Source organism: Schistosoma mansoni, chromosome 1 (assembly GCF_000237925.1).
Source record: "Schistosoma mansoni strain Puerto Rico chromosome 1, complete genome".
NCBI classification, from domain to species: domain Eukaryota; kingdom Metazoa; phylum Platyhelminthes; class Trematoda; order Strigeidida; family Schistosomatidae; genus Schistosoma; species Schistosoma mansoni.
In genome coordinates, this window is record NC_031495.1 from 61,156,175 (window position 1) to 61,176,258 (window position 20,084).

At 35.8% G+C, this 20,084-nt stretch overlaps 1 protein-coding gene across 1 annotated transcript in view; it reads right to left on the minus strand.

The window, feature by feature from the left end:
* Positions 1-692: 692 nt before the first annotated feature.
* Smp_040510 (putative alpha-mannoside beta-1,6-n-acetylglucosaminyltransferase) overlaps positions 693-20,084 on the minus strand; it is a 43,271-nt gene continuing 23,879 nt past the window's right edge. The window contains exons 9-16 of the mRNA XM_018795094.1: positions 19,413-19,515; positions 16,972-17,085; positions 14,754-14,872; positions 14,229-14,356; positions 11,535-11,681; positions 9,931-10,077; positions 8,044-8,163; positions 693-1,782 (exon numbers count right to left, since the gene is read on the minus strand). Coding sequence (XP_018649441.1) covers positions 1,099-1,782; positions 8,044-8,163; positions 9,931-10,077; positions 11,535-11,681; positions 14,229-14,356; positions 14,754-14,872; positions 16,972-17,085; positions 19,413-19,515 — 1,562 coding nt within the window. The 3' untranslated portion in view covers positions 693-1,098. The remainder of the gene's footprint in view (positions 1,783-8,043; positions 8,164-9,930; positions 10,078-11,534; positions 11,682-14,228; positions 14,357-14,753; positions 14,873-16,971; positions 17,086-19,412; positions 19,516-20,084) is intronic.

The window sequence follows — 20,084 nt, forward strand, 5'->3', positions numbered from 1 at the left end:
AAGATGACAACTTTATCCTTGTGATTAATCTGTAATTGTGTGATGATTATTACAAGCGAAGAGAATCCGGTGGTTCATATTTTGACGGTGGCTACAAAGTTTTGATAATTCGTTTGCTTATACTAAACCACTCCACAACGTTACATGGTTAAATGTGAACTATTCACAAGTCAAACGCAAGGAAGCCATTGTTTTTTACTATTTACACTGACTATTAACCAACCTTTCAAGATTACAAAGTCTGTCGAATTTCAGGTGTCAATGAATTCTGGATTTGGTGGTATATTCCATCTTGAGATCGCCAGACACAAACTCTGTTTATCAACCCTTTAAAACCTGTTATGATGGACAAGCATCACCAAACACTCATTTATCATATTAAAGTATCAGTTGGATACAATTCTTGCATAGATGTATGACACTTAAATATCATACACTCTGGATTGAATTTAATCTTCCCGCAGCCCAAATAAGTATTGAAAATTAGCAAACTATTGAATACCACTACAGAATGATGGTGGTGGCACATTGTCCAGACTTAAAAATCATTATTAATAAGTTACCAAATATCTCTTGTCCTTTGAAATACCTAAACAGACAACTACAGTTCTTCATTTACAAAACGCAACCAAATCAGTTGCCACTGAGATCAATTTAATATTGCAAACACAAATGGAAAAATAATCTAGTTTCCTAACACACAATAATATTATTTTCATACCTTTCGAAAATACGTTGTACAAGCATGAAAATAAGAATAAATATAGAAAGAAATTTTAAATTAAATTCTTATAAGCAAAAATCTGAAGGAACAAAAACTTTAGAAAAGAAAAATATTGTAAACTAGAATTTATAGGAAGTAAATACAAAATTAAAATGCAGTTAATAGTAAATATATTAATCAATCTTATAGACTGAAGTGGGTAAAATGCTTTTCGATAGAAAATAACAATTAAATATTCAGTAATTCACCGTACACTTAAAATGTTAAAGAAAGTACATAATACGATTTATATACAACCGTACGGAAAGGTGAAAGTATGAATGTAGCTTTTATAATTTCCTACACATGTTATCATTAAGGAATAGAATATTTTGTCACAAACAGTTAGAACATAAAGAAATCTGGTTAGGAAGAGCATCACGACAAGGACAAAAACGAGAAAATCCATCAGATCCACCAAGGGATCCTGAAGCAGTACAGTCAAACCATTCATTACTAGCTTGAAAAACACATGATCTTGCTGCGTCGTCCCAATATGGTGCCATTGGACTAGTTGTGTAGGTAATATTAGGACAAGAAACACCCAGATACTGAAGGTTTAGTCGATGATTAACACTTGGAAAATGTTCTGGAGAACAGCGAAACGTATAAAGATAAGACAAGTTTGGCGAAGGCGTAGAGTGAATAGAACGATAGTAAATGTAACCATTCTGTATTTGTTGATGTTGCGTTTTGTTAAGAATGGAGTAAGCAGAAATATTGGAAGGCAGTAATAAAGTATGTTCTGAAGTTCCCAGATTCATACACACATCTGCACAAGATTTACCACGAGACCCCAAAACTATCTTTAAACTTGATGCTGGAGGCCATGAAACAGCAATGCCAGGGACATCTAGGTAGTTAAATTTAGGAGGCGCGTCAGCTTTTGCTATCGGCAGTGGAGACTGGATCAAGTTTTTGTAAAAAGGTGTGGCGCAGATATTTTGGCGTGTCAAATAAGCATTAAGACGTTCGAGAAAACCCCACGGACTATATTCGTGAGGACGATAGGTTCCGTTCTAAAATTAACAAACAGTAATTAAACACGTATCAGAGATGCATAACTTATAGATAAAAACTCATAGATCCAATTCATCTTTGTAAAAAAAAGCTGATATTTTATAAGCCATTATGAGGGGATAATATATTTACATAGCATATTTATTTTAAAGTATAAAAGGATTATATGTTTTAAATCCAACGAATTCCACCATGTTATGATGAGGTATGTGATAGTTTCTTTTCAGGTTATTAGGATTTTTAATCAACATTTATTTTTTAAGCTAAACTCAGACTTTCAATTGAAGTCTCTACACTACTACTTGACTGCTGTTATGTGGAACATAAAAAGTTGACGCAGTAAACCAATCAGATATTCGCTAAACAATAGGTTTACGCTATTGGCAAAGACTTAACTTCATTTTCCAAGGAATCGGACACACGCCATTGGTGGGAAAATGTAGCTTAAGTATCTAATATATAAAATATATATATATATATATATATATATATACTTTGCGGTCCGATCGATTAACAAAGAATTTGCTTCATACTCAGTCTTATCACTCAAACAATGAGTTGAGCTCGCGAATATAAAAGCTTGTGTATCAGTATTAGAATGGGACACTAGACGAAATATATAAGAAGTAAGAAGTAGTGCAAAATTTTCAATTAGCTATTATGACCCAATGAACAGTAAACATCCTTATATAACAGAAAATTTTATGTTTGAAGCGATCAACATGAGAATCATATTAGGCTAACCTATCAAAATATCTTTTATACAATGTACTATAAGTAAATACTACTCAAAGATGATTCATTAAACGTTAACACACGTATGTTAGTCGATTCCATCTTAAATATATGCTCATTGTTCTCCTTAACTTATGCAGGCTTCTTCTAATCCTCATCAACAATTTAGTCAGTCAGCTACAAAGTAGGACCAGGCACATTTATGCATCGGTCCAAGTTGCCATACCTCGTTAGCACAACAGGATGAACACCGGATTCATAGAAGTAGTTAATTTAGTGGTGGTAGTATATAAAAGAAAGGTTGTATATAAGGATGTAGTACAGGAAGAAAGAAACATGTGAAACAGTTTTAATCTCATGGTTTAAGGGAAGACAAAGAGTGTATACACCTACGCCATTGTGATCGATTCTGAGCCATGTCACCTAGAGTCTCCAACCATTGGTTACGATAGTCACGCGGACCCCAACCAAGTAGTCTGCATCTACCAACATGGCTCAGACCAGAAGTTAGTGACTTCAAGCACTGATGCCATGTTTTGGTTTGGCCGCCCCTAACTCTTTTCCAACTATCCCCTACACTAGTCAGCATAGCGCGTCGTGGTAATCGGTGTTCAGACATACGTAACACGTGGCCCAACCATCTTAGTCGATGAAGATTCATGACCTCATCAACTGATTTACCATCATTCCCTAATACCCTGTGTCTAACCTCATTATTAATTACCCGGTGATCCCAGCAGATGTGAGCAATATTTCTAAGACATCTGTGGTCAAATTTAGCAGAAATGTCTAAATTCGATTCGAAAAGATAGAAAATATCTGAACTATATAATGTATTGTATCTTGATGATGATATTTATTATACGCCACCAAATGCACTCTCCCTCTCGAAATGCTCTCACACGGTCACGCGCATACAGCCTCTGTTAGGGAAATCCTATACAGTGCCTTCTCGTGGCGGGGGTGTTTACGAAATTCAGAGGACGAAAAGCGAATATCCGGCGCTCTAACCGGGCCGGTAGATACGGTGAGTCCACCTAGAGGAGTCGGGAAACATTGATTCCAAATCAATGGTGCACGTGGGCTTCAGAATCCTTAGGGAACAAATGGAGTATGAACCAATCGTTGGTCACCGGCTACCATGAAACTGCATCTTCTCAAGATGCTTCACTGCGTGGTGGGTTAGATCTTTAGGTCGAAGGCTCGGGGTGTGGCCCCTAAGAAAACCACCTGCTTCGGTTTGGGAACCCGGGGAGCATCACAGCCCACACAAAAACAAAATGAAATGAAGATAATTACTGAAAATACTATTCACGCTCCCATTAAAAGTCAAACAATTCATATTATTATCATTATTTACTACGTCACTTATTCACTCTATTATATTCCCATTTTGTGCATCCTTATTTTCCAAATTATACAGCAGCTCGCCCATGGTGGAAACTCTGTTCTATCTAAACGAACTCCAGTTGCTGTCTGGTCGAAAGTGAATGCTCCCACCAAATACGTACACTAAAACAGTCTTTCTGAAACCACGTACACCATTCAAACTGGCCTCCTTCAACGTTCGCATACTAATGCACATAGGACAACAGAAAGGGTTGGCAAGGGTTTTTGAAAGTTTTAATATCGACGTCTGTCGTCTATCCAAGACTCTAGAGAAGTACTACAAATTAGCTCTCCATCTGTCGCTTCGAAAAGGTTATTTGACGTGTGTTTATCCGGGGACATTGTAGAATCTTTGTCTAGTTTTGCTGGCGTTGCTGTCGCACTACGCGCTAGAGCTGAGGCAGCACTGGTCAATTGGATTACCATTAACAGTCGGTTATGAGTTGTTAGATTAGAAAGTTCCATCAAAATGAGAGTCAAAATGTGTGTCTAATCGTCATCTCCGCCTACGCCACAAAAGATTGTAGCCCGGATGCAATCAACGATCAAGTCTACCACCAATTGACTATTATTCTACACAAAATGTGTTCGATGGGAAATTGTTGGTTGCAAGTCAGATAACGGAGACCATCTAATGCAACTGTGCACAGACCACAACCTATTTCTAGCTAGCACTAACTACCGGCAAAGTCATCACCGATGTGACACCTGGCGTCCTCCCTCTGCATCTCAAACATGGACTCAGACTAATCACATCGCGATCAGCTGCCGCTGGCGTGGTTGTGTACAAGACTGCCGCTCCTTTTGGAGTACCTATCTGGAGTCTGATCATGCCCTGGTCTGCGCCAATCTTACCTTACTTTTCAGTGGCCGAAGAATTGACCTCCATCAACGGATCGATGTTAGTAAACTGGCTGCAACTTCTGTTGCAAGTAAGTATCGAGCGGAGCTAGCTTCTACGCTAGCTACCATCCCACCGAAAAGTATAGATGAGCATTGGTTGCAACTTCATGACGCCATGAAAATGGCGAGTGAAGCCGCTTGCGGCTTCGCGAAACGTCTCGCTTATAAGCACTGAGTTTCTTCAGGCTCCTTACAACTCATCGAAGCCCGTCGCTCTACTCCGGGTGACTGTGAGTTTGACCACAAACGAAGGCTGCTACGTAGTGAAATTGGGCAAAGCTTGCGTAAGGACCGAGAAGCCCGGTGGTCGGAGCGTGCTAATGAGATGGAAGAAGCAGCTGCATCTGGTAACTCCCGGTAGCTCTTTCAACTCATCCGAGTCACTGGCAGCAAGAAGTCTGGTGTGAGTGAAACTATTTGTGAAGATGATGGGATGCCAATCACTAACATCTCTCGACGTCTTGGACGATGGGCGGAATTTTTCGAAGGGCAGTTCAACTGGCCTGTTGCTCCAGCAACATCAACCAGTTTGTCCTGCCCCACATGGCCGGTGACGAATAATCCATCAAACGAGGTGGAAGTCCGCAAGGAACTCCAACTCCTGAAGCGCTACAAATCACCGGGCCCAGATGACTTACCTCCAGCTCTTTTTAAAGATGGTTGTGACTTTCTGACTAAGGAATTGACTATGTTGTTTACAAAGGTTCGGGAGTCAGAAAGTGTTCCAACATCATGGAATGAGTCGGTAGTCGTCCCTATCTTTAAAAAGGGTTCACGTTGTTCCTGTAACAACTATCGGGGGATAAGTCTACTTCCGATTGCGTCCAAACTATTGGTTTCTGTCATTCTTCGTAGGTTGTTTAAAACCCCAGAAAGATTGACTTGCGAGGAGCAGACCGGTTTTCGTTCTGGTCAAGGATGCATTTATCATATTTTCACCCCCCGCCAAATGTTAGAACACCGTCATACTTATCACAGGCCAAAAATCGTAGTGTTTATTGACATCAGGGCTTCCTCCGATTCGTTGGACAGGACTGTTCTCTGGGATTGTCTATTGAAGAAGAGTGTGTCTGAGAAGTTTATTAACATCATAAAGGCTCTATATACAAAAACTTCAGGCAGTGTGATGGCATAAAACCACCTTTCTCCCTTGTTCCATTCAAGCAGTGTGGTTAGACAGGGTTGCCCAATCTCACCATTCCTCTTCAACTTTGCCATCGATGACATTCTGGAAACAACTCTGATGGATGTAAGTAATGGTGGTGTGGATCTGTTGCCTGAAGAAAGACTCCTCGACTTTGAGTACGAGGATGATATTGTCTTACTGTGCGATAATGCCCAAGCCATGCAATCCGCAATTAATCAGTTGGCAATCAGTGTCCATAGGTACGGTATGCGCTTTGCACCTTCGAAGTGCAAAGTACTCCTACAAGACTGGCAGGATTCTAATCCTGTACTCGCCCTGGGTGGTGGGCAGATTGAAATAGTTGAGAAGTTCGTGTATCTAGGTAGCTGCATAAGTGCTGGTGGTGGCGTGAGTGATGAGATCGATTCACGTATAGTGAAAGCCAGAGCGGCTTATGCCAATCTGGGCCATCTTTGGCGCCTTCGTGATGTTAGTCTGGCTGTAAAAGGTCGGATCTACAACGCGTCGGTGAGAGCAGTTTTGCTCTATGCTTGTGAAACCTGGCCTCTCCGAGTTGAGGATGTTAGACGACTTTCTGTGTTCGATCATCGCTAAATCCAGTGGCAATACCATGTTAGTAATGTAGAGGTTCGGCATCGTGTGTTCGGTCGCAGAGACGATTATTCAATTGGTGTCACCATCAACTCAGTCATCTGGGCCCAGTGATTTGTAGCGCTTCAGGAGTTGGAGTTCCTTGCGGACTTCCACCTCGTTTGATGGATTATTCGTCACCGGCCATGTGGGGCAGGACAAACTGGTTGATGTTGCTGGAGCAACAGGCCAGTTGAACTGCCCTTCGAAAAATTCCGCCCATCGTCCAAGACGTCGAGAGATGTTAGTGATTGGCATCCCATCATCTTCACAAATAGTTTCACTCACACCAGACTTCTTGCTGCCAGTGACTCGGATGAGTTGAAAGAGCTACCGGGAGTTACCAGATGCAGCTGCTTCTTCCATCTCATTAGCACGCTCCGACCACCGGGCTTCTCGGTCCTTACGCAAGCTTTGCCCAATTTCACTACGTAGCAGCCTTCGTTTGTGGTCAAACTCACAGTCACCCGGAGTAGAGCGACGGGCTTCGATGAGTTGTAAGGAGCCTGAAGAAACTCAGTGCTTATAAGCGAGACGTTTCGCGAAGCCGCAAGCGGCTTCACTCGCCATTTTCATGGCGTCATGAAGTTGCAACCAATGCTCATCTATACTTTTCGGTGGGATGGTAGCTAGCGTAGAAGCTAGCTCCGCTCGATACTTACTTGCAACAGAAGTTGCAGCCAGTTTACTAACATCGATCCGTTGATGGAGGTCAATTCTTCGGCCACTGAAAAGTAAGGTAAGATTGGCGCAGACCAGGGCTAGCTTTTGTTGGTCCTTCACGACTCCCTGGCTGGAGTCCGAGAGATGGTGCAACACAGTGGCTAGAGACGTTATCAGATATGACTCAGAACAGAAGCCAGTGGCGATCGTGCTGTAACCTTTTACTTTCTTTATAAAAAGTGATTATAACTTCCTTAACTGAAAGAGTTCTTCTGGTTGTACATTTCTGTTTCCTTCATTATTATTCTTATTATTACACTAACATACACTACTCTATGGTTGTTATTGTTCTTATATATATATGCGATGACAGTGAACGGTTTTCTTAGAAGCAAAGATGGATAGTGGCTAGCAGTGGAATAGCAGGACGCGCGTTTCGTTCTATTTGGGACTTGTCAGCTGAATGTACCTGCATCTCAGATTTGATGTTCACTCTGGGACTCGAACCCAGTACCGTTCGCTTCAAACGCCATCGCCTAATCCACTTAGGAAAAAACGCGCGTCCTGGATTTCACTGCTAACCACTACCCATCTTTGCTTATAATGCTTGTGAATTAAGATTATATCGAGGCAATACGCGCAGTATGCACATATGCTAATAAGAAACTGATCAAGTACAGTCCTAAACATCAATGGGAAGAATCAAACTAGTAATACCAAGGTTCGCTTAAAGTTATAATAATAACAGTGAAAGATATAAATACTCAAAAATGAAATTACAATGAAATCTTACAGAAATGTTGGTCAGAATACGTTCGATAGTCAAGCGTATCTGTGTTTCATTGTCCCTATCAACCAAATACGAGTAAGGCTCACCGATATGATTTTCTATGTACGGATGTTGACTGGTAAGCTGCAAAAATAGAAAAAAAAGTAGTCTTAATCCTCAATTTTACGAGTGATGTGAAAATAATTCGACGGTAAAGCTTGTAGTATAAAGATGATAAATTTCCTATCTGGACTACTGAATTCATAGGATTGTAGATGGCAAAAAGTTCTAAATAAAATGCTCTACACTGCAGTAATACGAAACTAACAAGAATTTAGTCAATATAGAGCAAATGTGATATTCGTACCTAGTTCGTACAATTAACCGATGCATTAAACAGTTATGATAGTAAAGTTCATGAGAGGATATTCATCAGTCAGTCAGTCAGTCAGCTACAAAGTAGGACCAGGCACATTTATGCATCGGTCCAAGTTGCCATACCTCGTTAGCACAACAGGATGAACACCGGATTCATAGAAGTAGTTAATTTAGTGGTGGTAGTATATAAAAGAAAGGTTGTATATAAGGATGTAGTACAGGAAGAAAGAAACATGTGAAACAGTTTTAATCTCATGGTTTAAGGGAAGACAAAGAGTGTATACACCTACGCCATTGTGATCGATTCTGAGCCATGTCACCTAGAGTCTCCAACCATTGGTTACGATAGTCACGCGGACCCCAACCAAGTAGTCTGCATCTACCAACATGGCTCAGACCAGAAGTTAGTGACTTCAAGCACTGATGCCATGTTTTGGTTTGGCCGCCCCTAACTCTTTTCCAACTATCCCCTACACTAGTCAGCATAGCGCGTCGTGGTAATCGGTGTTCAGACATACGTAACACGTGGCCCAACCATCTTAGTCGATGAAGATTCATGACCTCATCAACTGATTTACCATCATTCCCTAATACCCTGTGTCTAACCTCATTATTACTTATCCGGTGATCCCAGTAGATGTGTAATACAACTCAACATGCTTAACGAAAAAACAAATAAATTAGAAGTAAGGGTTTAAAAAGAAATCCCCATATATTAAACGAGCGGGAAAAGGCCCGAAAATGCATTTTATTGGATTTCAGAATTAATCCATAGGTTGTTGATATGCTTAAATTTTTATAAGAAAACAATATAGATGTCATAGTCTAAATTGGAGTAATTAAAAATAACGCGAACTTTACTTATTCGAAGTCAATGACACTCATTACTTTTTCTGCATCAAACAAGATAAATTGATTGGTTTAACATTTTCGTATAAATACTCATATATATTAAAGTAAAGCCTGATGACAATCTGATTGAAAACAATTGTTTGCTTACATGTGTTGTTCTAATTTTCATAATGGGAATCTTTAAAATTGTGAAATAGACAGTAGTTTGAAGAATTGGTAATATGAGATATATCAAAGGTATATAGTATGACTGAGTGGATTATAAAAACGACAATCAAAGTGGATTTATGCTGTTAATATACAAATTAGCAACAAAATGTGAATCTTAATCCAATGCATTCAAATCGCACTCAGCCACGGAATGTCAGAAGATAGAATCTTGCCTATGACCGCGAAGAATCGATACTTTGATAGAATACTACTCTTTATAAACGCTTTCAAATGCATAAAATTAAGATGACAAAGTTATTAAATGGTTTGTTCTGAAGTACTTAGTAATAGAGTAGATTGTCAAACAATATATGTTCCGAAGACGCAGCAGAATGAATCAAAATATGAAGCTTAAAATTTCAACCTCACTCACTGACTAGTCAACTAAGACATTTATTTCTTTTTTAGTCGCTTCTTACCGGTATACTAAATAATACGTTATCTAATAAAACTATTTAAAAAAGTACTTACAGAACGTGAAGTAGGTTTATCAGAAAAAAATACTTGATTGCTTCTGCTGTGAGGCGGATTAAAACGAGGATTAAGAAAAATAAGACCATTAGCGATTGCTTCTAAAGGTGCAGGACCTTCGTAAGGAAATCCCAATCCAATCATAATCTACAATATATTTTAGAAAATATTCTATTAGTTAACATTAAAGTGGTTTATGTTACTACAGAAACAAAAATAAATACGAAATTTCATTACAGTTAATCAATTAAAACTCATCTCTCAACAACTTCAAAGTTACAACTTAACTCTACACCTTAATTGATTTCAATTAAATAGATCTCCACTAATTAAAAATATCATATGAAAATGTACCATTATGACATCATAAAAGTACAGTTTGTTCCATATGAAATCAGTTAGGTTAAGCTGTTAGATAATAATGTTTCACATAACTTTAGTTCCCCCTTTATAGTGAATAGATAACTAAAGGAAATAAACTAGGAAGATACAACTGAAAATATGACATTTTATACATACAAACTACCAAATATGAATGATTGACGTCTTATCGATTAGTAAAATTCGACACAAACTTAGCGAAGAATACGACACAATCACATCAACGTCGACTATTTTCATCCATCATAAATTTTAGGCTGTGATAAAGAGGATAACACCTTGGTCGAAACTTGATCAAGAGTTGACTATCACAATTTAAATTAATGACCACGCGAACATAATGTGAGGCAAACCCAAAGATTACTTGCTTACTAATGAATCAGTTATCAAGATAATTGTTAGAAAATCACACGTTTTATATCATTAATAATTATATAGGTTGCAGTAGTCAACGGTGACAACCATTCTGCTTATTTCTGTAGTTTTAGCATCCTCAGTTAGTTAATAGATGAATAAGTCTGACATTTATGGATATTTTAACTGTAAGACGGATTCCAACTGGACTAAGAAATAAGATATCAAAATATTAGATTTGTGAAACGTCTGCCTCCAAATAAAGTAGTTAACACGTATTTCCAGATCGTTGAACTTGAAGGTCGGTATTATGGGAATAAAGAACAGAGTAAACTTTATCTTTTATTCAAAACCTCTTGTTGCATGGGTAAGACGGTTTACTAATTCATTGGATCCATTATCACTATTTTAGTAATAGTATTCACATTCGAAAAAATGATAGGTGACAATGTGAATGGATAATTGGAGAATTCAGAGAAGGACAGAACCTTGTAAGTATAACTAAAATCAACTGTCGCTTGTCTTAATTCTCCAGTGGCGTAGTACTATCACTAAAATTATCTTCACTCTGTTTATCAATTGAATCACTATGAGAAAGAATTTATATGGGTCAAATACAGTGTTCACTGCTAATATTTGACTGATCACTTAACAAATAAACAATGCTAATGACTATTTACGATGAAGTGCCAGTTCATCAGCTATGTGGTCCTTAGTACTTTCAAATCTATCGTTATTATTCTGAACATTATGAGTCAGATTATCAACTAGTCTCTCAATCAGTCCAATGATAATACATTGAAAGAAATTATTCTCTTTATTTTAACAAGGCAATTCAAAATCAATGAAATTCTACATAAGCAGCTTACTTGAGCTTTTGACATTAATTCTAAATATGGTTGACCATATTGTATTTGATGTATATGGACAAATTTTGGTAAGTTCTCAACTTTATCCAACACATTCCCATGTATTTCAAAGTAATCAGACAATATTCTTAAATAGTTCGTCTTATTCTTAAGAGAAAATATAATTTGGTGAAATAAACAAAGATGAGTAAATTAATGAGAGTAATAATAAGTAATAATTATTGAATATAACAAATTATAGTAGAGTCAAGTAAAACACAGTTAAACATTCATATTTTATTTGCTATGAAAAACAATGAACACATATTTTGGTGGGTTATTACTAAACAACATGCGAAAATGCAACTGATCCGTTGATAGTACAATGTTAATTATGTCAAGTATCTGAGTATGAATGGCGAATGAGTAACTAAATAAGTAAGATTATTTTGACCGAACGATGATATATTAAAAGTAGTTACTCCATAATCTAGTGTTACTGAATTTTATCGAAATGGATAGATAGATGCATTTAATTTTAGCATATAGTTTGGGTATTTGTGTTATTTAAGTTTTTTAAAACTTACACTTTGCTGAAATCAACCTTTAACACTACTGATTACTAAGTCAGATGTAATACCAAAGATATGAAAAAAATACACAAGAGTCATACGGCGAAAATATAAAACGGAGATGAACGGATCAGTTTGATCTTATAGATTGCTAGAATTAGAGGGCTGGGTAGAAAAGACGATGGATATGGAAAAAAATTTATAACGTAAAGGAAATATTTCGATAACGGTTAAAAATCACATCACTAATGGTCGTTAATGATCCACGTAAACCGACCAGTTAGTTTCCAAGCTTAGAATGTACCGTTTTAAATAGCCTTTGAGATAGATCTTTTATTCTGGTGCACTACAAATTGTCTTTTTCTTGTAAGAACCTGATTTATGTAAATGTTAAGAATAAACTGAAGGGGTTGAGCTACCTTTATGTACATTTATCAATTTATTTGATCTTGAGAAGCAGGTTATAATGGCCGCACAAATCACAAACCTACTAAACGAATATCTGAGCACAACCCTGCATAACTGTATCTAAAAGAGAATGGAAACCAATCAATAACTCAATCCTTGAATGGATAGTCGATTCTGGTCATGCCCCACGAGAATCATCATTGAAGATTATTTACAAAAAGAATTCTCTGGAATAAAGTTGGGGTTGGCAATTTATGTACAACTGAAGCTATATTAAATTATCAGTTCAAATCCGATCACTATATACAAAAGAGTCATGTTCAATTTTTTATTCCTTCATGGTCTTATCACTCCGTCTAATTTTTACAAATCGTAAGTGCTAATTACAATCTTGCTTGTTCTTCATAAAGTGGACAGGAGCCTTTTACAATTCTTATATAAATTACTATTTCTTAGAAGCTTCGAGACTATCGCATAACTTGATCCCTCGACAATTTTGATTACTTTACCAAATGATGTAACACCAATCCATTTTTTTTCAAAACGTCTGTATGTCCGGTACTAGAGAATGTTTGACTTTTCTAACAACTGTGTTTAGTAATGTAACACTCGTCTTTTTTACCACAGACTATCATATGTAGCATTACTAACTTATAAATACCATTGTACAGCTTGAAGAAAAATGATATCGTGTTATGATTTAACAGTAAAGCTTTCCTTATCTCTGTGGACAACACTCATTAGCAAAATATCCCGATAGTAGAAGTGAGCTATTCGAATTTAATCACACATAATCAACAGCTTGTTTCGCTAACATTCAGTTTCATTGCTTGTTGTTAACACTTGTCTTATAGTCGTCTGGATATGTTGGCCTAGTTTTTGGAATTATAATTATTTATGATTTTTAAAATTGGTTGATAAATTGGATCGATTTCATTGTTTTATTAGATGTTGACTGATCCGAAAATTATCTAGTCTTTTTACTTCCTTTATCAAAAATCAACTTCTTATAAATGCTATTTCGAAAGGACGAAAACACTACAACATCGATCTACCACATGAAGAATTGAAAAAAATACATAGTGATGGTTTTTTCTAAAGAACGACTACCCATGTATCAAACTCATCAACAAGCACGAAATAAAATATGGATACCAACAAACGAATAATCCATGTATGAATGACATGATGAATTTGCAATCACTTTATTGAAACTGCTTGAAACAAGCTAAGCGCACAAGCCACCAAAATTAATTCAATCGACCAGCTATAAGGTTGAAAACTAAGTCAAAATGTAAGACAATCGACATATATATACATGCAGACAATTACAGAACAGGTGATGACAACAACCAATGAAACTGAATGTTGGCGAAACAAGCTGTTGATCATGTGTGATTAAATTAGAATAGCTCACTTCTACTACAATGATATTTTGCTAATGATTTGTAGTCTGGATAGATAATGAAAGCTTTACGATAAAACTGCCCAGTTCAGAAAACGCATTTCCAACAAAATCAGCCCGCTTTAGCTTAAAATCTTTTCGACTATTTCATGTATCTGGCTGAATCCCTAAAACAATTAAATTACACATAATTTGATCATAGGTGTCTTTGAAGCATTGTTCATGTATAATGAATGATTTTAACTTAATTATAATTACGATGGAAGAAATTCACAACTTGACTACCTCACACATGATTTATTGGTTATTATCATATGAAAGGAAACTTACAGCCCACATGTAGGACTCTTTTCCATAGACAAGAGCAACAGGTTTAGATGATGATCGACGAGATACTTTATATTTGGGTGCGAGTATTTCAGCAACAAAACCCAGAAATGTATTATCTGGTGAATGAGCTAGAAGCACCAAAACAAGGAAACAATAACAACAACAAAAATGTACAAATCAAAGTGGATTAAATGAATTTCAAAAAAAGTAATAACACTCAATCATTGTTGAGAATGTGTAGGCTGAAATAATATATTATAGCAGAAATACGTAGTGAATAAAATCCAGCTTTAATTAAGACAAAATTATAATGAAAGAAACGAAGGACAACTAATGAATATGGTTACAATTAAGAGCACTGTTCAAATTCATTAGTATATTCTGAAGAAGGGACTTCAAAACCTTCAGTTCTCCAAACGCATTATTTTGATTTTATCTAATACATCACTGCTGTCTGAATGTCTTTAGTCGTGACCAGCTCAAAGAACAAAACTCCACTAAAGTGTGAAACAATCGATAACTTACGGAAAAATGTATAGAATTGCTGTAAATTCAAATGTAATCCACTCCAAAGTTCTTTTTTACGATTATAGAGAGCTTCCGTTCCAAATGTATCCAATATACGAAATTTACATAATGGAGTCCTTAATTTGAAGAAAACACGATACAAAATGAATTTATATTAAGTATTTATTGTACATAAAAGTTTGATAAACCCGATAGGGTCAGTGGTTTTATAAGCTGTAGAATAACAAACAAACTGACAATTGAAAATGGCTTTTATCTACAATTTACATCCACCAGAGAATTATTAAACGATTACTCTGTCCTTCAGTAATCGTTCTTTATTCTAATGTGAAATGTATCGCTAGTCATTATAGTATAAACTGTAGATAAGATCATTCGGAATGCAAAAGCATCATCAGTGCAGAAGAATCCTGTATTCTGATCAAAACATATCACTTAAGTACCGAAAATATAGACAACAGGAAATAGTTAGTTTTAATAATAAATAAGACTCCTTCAATCAGAGTTGGTTAAAGTAATCAAGTAGTTTAAACAATCATGTCCATTTCATGTCATAACGAAAGCAAAAACAGATTTAAATGCACTCACAAACCCACAGAACTAAAACTAATTCTCGAAATTCACTTTTGACAACTCCTTAACACAACAATAAGTAAACCATAGAGAAAGAGAAGAGCAAGACAATAACAGAAATCAACTAACGAAGATGAATAAATTTAATGATTATATATGCCAATTATCATCGAACATGTATAACATCTGAAGCCGTTACTAACAGGCGTCAAAAACCTGATTGACGTGTTTAAAACGACAAGGTTATTAATCGTTATTTGCTCTGGTAACAAATATTCCTTCGTTGCATCATAAAAATTTCTTTCAGCTCTTTCTTGCATTCATTACATCATTACGTCTTTTTATTTCGATTATCTTTCAGATTAATAATCTTATTAAATGAGCTTCACTCATTTTGTTCCTATCAGCGTTTACTGATTATGTAATCACTTGTTTCCAGCCCATTGAACTCATGTTACAATTAATGTTGTAAAATGTTCTTTCACATAAGGTGTATATATTTACAGTATTTAGTCTATTAAATTTATTTACATTCTTCCTATAGTATACTGATATGTCTTCAAAATAACTTCCAACTAAAATCTCTCACATAAGCAATTTAAACCCATTTTGTAATTCTGTTTTTTAAATATCACAGGTTTTAAGCAGCTGACAAGAAACCAAATGAGATAAAATGAATTCATTCTATTGTACTAGAATCTTTGTTCTTGTACTCTTAAAAATGTACATCAGCATTGTAAAAATACTTCATCTTCAGTAAAGAAGGTTGTTGTTGACATTTTTTCTTCTTCAAACTTAAGATGATAACTAAGAAATAAAATAAGTACCGATTATTAATTAGACTATTTCTTGTTTTCAATGACTATTGATATTATTATTCTGTGCATTTTAAAACAAGAAGGACATAAAAATTGTGTGAAATAAAGTTTAACAAAAGGGTTTTTATTGATTTAGTTAGAAATGAACATTTTTACATGACAAGTACAAGATGACATCATTGTTATTGACATGAAGAACTGATTATCAATAGAAAAATATATCAAACAGTTTAACTGTAGTACACACAACAATTACGCATAAAACTTCATCTAGGACATTGAAACAAATCCATTGATTTAACCGGATAGAAAATAAGTGGAGCATACTTCAATTTATTTCATAGAATATATAATAATATAATTGGCGGCCTGTTTAAACATCTGGGCTACCTGTTCCTGTCATCTAGATATTTCAACAAGTTATCTAATTTCGTTTGTTTTAATACATCATTATGCTTAATAATTGCACAACCTATTCAGGTGCGTTTCTGAAAAGTGTAAGACCTTTCGCTGTAAAGGTTACAGAAGGCCTAATCAGAGATATCGTGGTTGCTGGCAATATGCAGCGAGAAGAATGTACATTATCCAGATGTCGATTGACTTGGCTGCTAACTTCTAACTGGCGATCACTCAATATTTATCGTCAGGAAGGACGAAGAAGTAAGAAACGGAAACTTGTTGAAGTACTTTGTGCTGAGAATTCTATATTGTACCCAAAATATAATATTGAATAAAGCTAATAATAAATAAATAAATGTACAAAATGGCGAAATTTAATTTAAGTTATGCAATATTTTTCATTAATTATAAATCTATAAACTAACCGGATATTCACTTTTTTCAAATTTCTAAATCCTGTAATATCTGTATATATTAAATCGTATTTATTATTTTCTACCTGACAAGGTACGGAAGATGAGTAGGGATGTAAAAGATTTCTATTGATTTTAATTGGGAGAACATGTTTCAAGCCAGATTTAGCACCGTTACACCCAAAAGAATCTCTATGTTTACATATATTTAAGAAAATTTAAGTGACTGACCAGTCCTTGAATATCTGCATAATATCTAAGTGTGTGGAGAGGTAGCTAGGTTGTCGTGTTAGACTCTTAACCAATAAGTTACATACAATAAAACGTATGTGTCTGAAGGTCTCTTCCGCTGAGTGCAAAATATTGCTTTAGAACTAGTTTATGTCAATGCCAAGGTTGGTCATAGGAAGCGAAGTAACTGAACGAGTTGACCACGTCCTTTTTTTTGAGAGTCACGTCACCCCGAATGAGTTGGTTTCTGATGAAAGCTCGGTTGGTAATCGGCGACTTATGTTTCTTGTGACATAAGCGGGATATTCATCTGTTAACTGAACTGCTAGTGTAATGGCCAGAGATCGGCTCTATTACCAAACGGGTGTATAGCATCGCCTGTGAAATAGAAGACACCTATAGGTTGCGGGCTTTTGATAGCAAGCGTCTTCAAAGCATTGCCGCCGCACTGCAGGAAAATGGGACCAGAAATATAGAGTTTAGATGTATAGTACCAAGTAGAAATAGTAAATGGGTTGGTGAGGTAGTGAATCTTAATCAACGGAGATGGCTGGTACATATGTTATGTATACTTAATCACTCCCTGCTTTGAAAAAAAAGCCAGCTGGTGTAGTACTAGGTTGTAAGAAAACTAAGTGCAGAAAAACCAAGGCAGGGAATGAATTCATGAAGTCGCTAAATGTTTAACTGAGTCATGATGGTAGATACAGACTACCTGTTTCGAGTCTATGAGTTCAACATGATCAGTGGTTGGAGATGTTGGGTATCGTGGCTTAGAGTTAGCTACGATGAGACAGATTCATTCACCTTTTATTTTCCCCAAGATTTTAAGCTCTAGTATTCGTTCATAATATACTTTTTCATTCTGTCTTTTTAATCATATTCTGAATATCTAGTTCTTTTAATTACTGTTGTTACTTTATTATTTCGACTCATCTATGAATTATCTTGTTAATTTCATCTCGTCATGTTAATCTAATATGACAACTAGTGCTAATGCACATTTGTGTCAGGCTACATACTGATTTTGACTAATTGATAACGTTTGTATTCCCAATGTAGTCTTTACTCAATTATACAGATTTTGAAAAATGAAAGCTGATTATTCAATATAGCAGTTAACGCACAATTTCCATAACTTTCAATTTAGGTAATTGTTTATCTCGAAAATGTACGTGGCCCGGAGGCAATGAGATTCACCATGTCATATCATAAAATTAAAAGGAAATGATCGTAAGCATAATTTTACTGTAATGTTATATCATGTAGTAAGCATCCATATAATCGGAAACGATAGGTGGAAATTTTACAAGTTAAAACTTCAGCAATACGAAGTAAGTTATGACGACTGGTGTTCAATTTATAACAATCTCCGACTGTTAAACAACATAGTAACATGATTCATATACATTAAAAGGTTTACGAGTCAATTTAGCATATAAATTATTTATGTATATCAAATTCAACGGTATTCCACACTTTAGAAAATAATCTGAAAACTGTTAATAGTAATGAAGTCTACTGTCTATAAATGATAACGTGCATTACTTATCAAGCACAGTTGGTATTATAAAATGTATAATGAGATTTTCGTTCATTATGTTGATCAAGTTGATGAAGGTAAACTATTAGATAATGATGAACTGCTTAAACTTCATGACTATAAATTTGTTAACTATGATTATATCACACTAATTATGTTTAATAACTATGTCAATTGACTTATTGTATACGTTAAATGTAAATATGCATGTGCTTTCTTTGTAATGCTTATAACTACACGAAGCATAATTACTTCATAATTACAAGTGGAACAACAACAGTGATTAATGTATCCTCTTTTACATCTATCCTTCAGAAAAACAATGGTCGAAATTGTTAATTACGTAAGTTATACGATGAAAAAAGGTATGTCAAAGGAGTAAAACTATTGAAAAATGTTGATAGATAAGTATTATTAGAAGCTAATTATTAATGCCAAAGAAACATTCTGATAAATTTTCTGAATATTCCCAAGTTATATGCAAAAAGGATGGAGAACTATTGTTAAACAAGCATCATTATAATCAAACAAATGGTGTTAAAATAAGCTATTATTGTTATTATCAACATGACTATGTGTTACATAACAAATTTGGAAATGTATAGGAGTATTGTGAAATTGTGTGTGTACAAAAACATTCACCGTATAAAAAATTAACTCTCAGACAAAATAATCTTACAATTTTGCTTCAGCAGCTTCATAAGTAATTGTTATTTTGTGTCCAAGAATGTAGAGGGCAGCAATGAGATCAGTCCATTGAACAAGTTCACCAAGGGGACCACCTAGGATTGTATTAAAATGGATAAAAAAATGTGATTTGACTTCGTGATCAGTGCTTAAAAAGGTCTTTTATAGAAAATAATGTGCCATTAAATTTTGCTCTTTTTGGTAAGTGTATAACATTGAATTTAAATGATATGCATATATAAATATAATCATCTATCAGAAGGGGGTTTTGTGGAGATTTCAGCAATTTTATAGTTGAAATAATGAGTCAATTGAAGCTAGACCACCATGGAAAACCTGAGAGCACTGGACGGCCGTTTCGTCTTATTGTGGGACTCCTCGGCAGTGCGCATCCATGATCCCGCCTCGCGAGATTCGAACCCAGGATCTATCAGTCTCGCGCGCGAGCGCTTAACCACTAGACCGCTGAGCCGGCATCCAACGGTGCTAATGTCTAACTTTAACCAATCCACGAAATCGAGCAACCATCCACCACTGTCTTCAGTGAGTTGATATCTCACAACAGACCTGGTTGAACTATACTGGTCACTGCTTCTCACTAGAACTCCAGGAAATATCTCTAGTGACTGGCTTCAAGAGATATTTCCTGAAGTTCTAGTGAGTA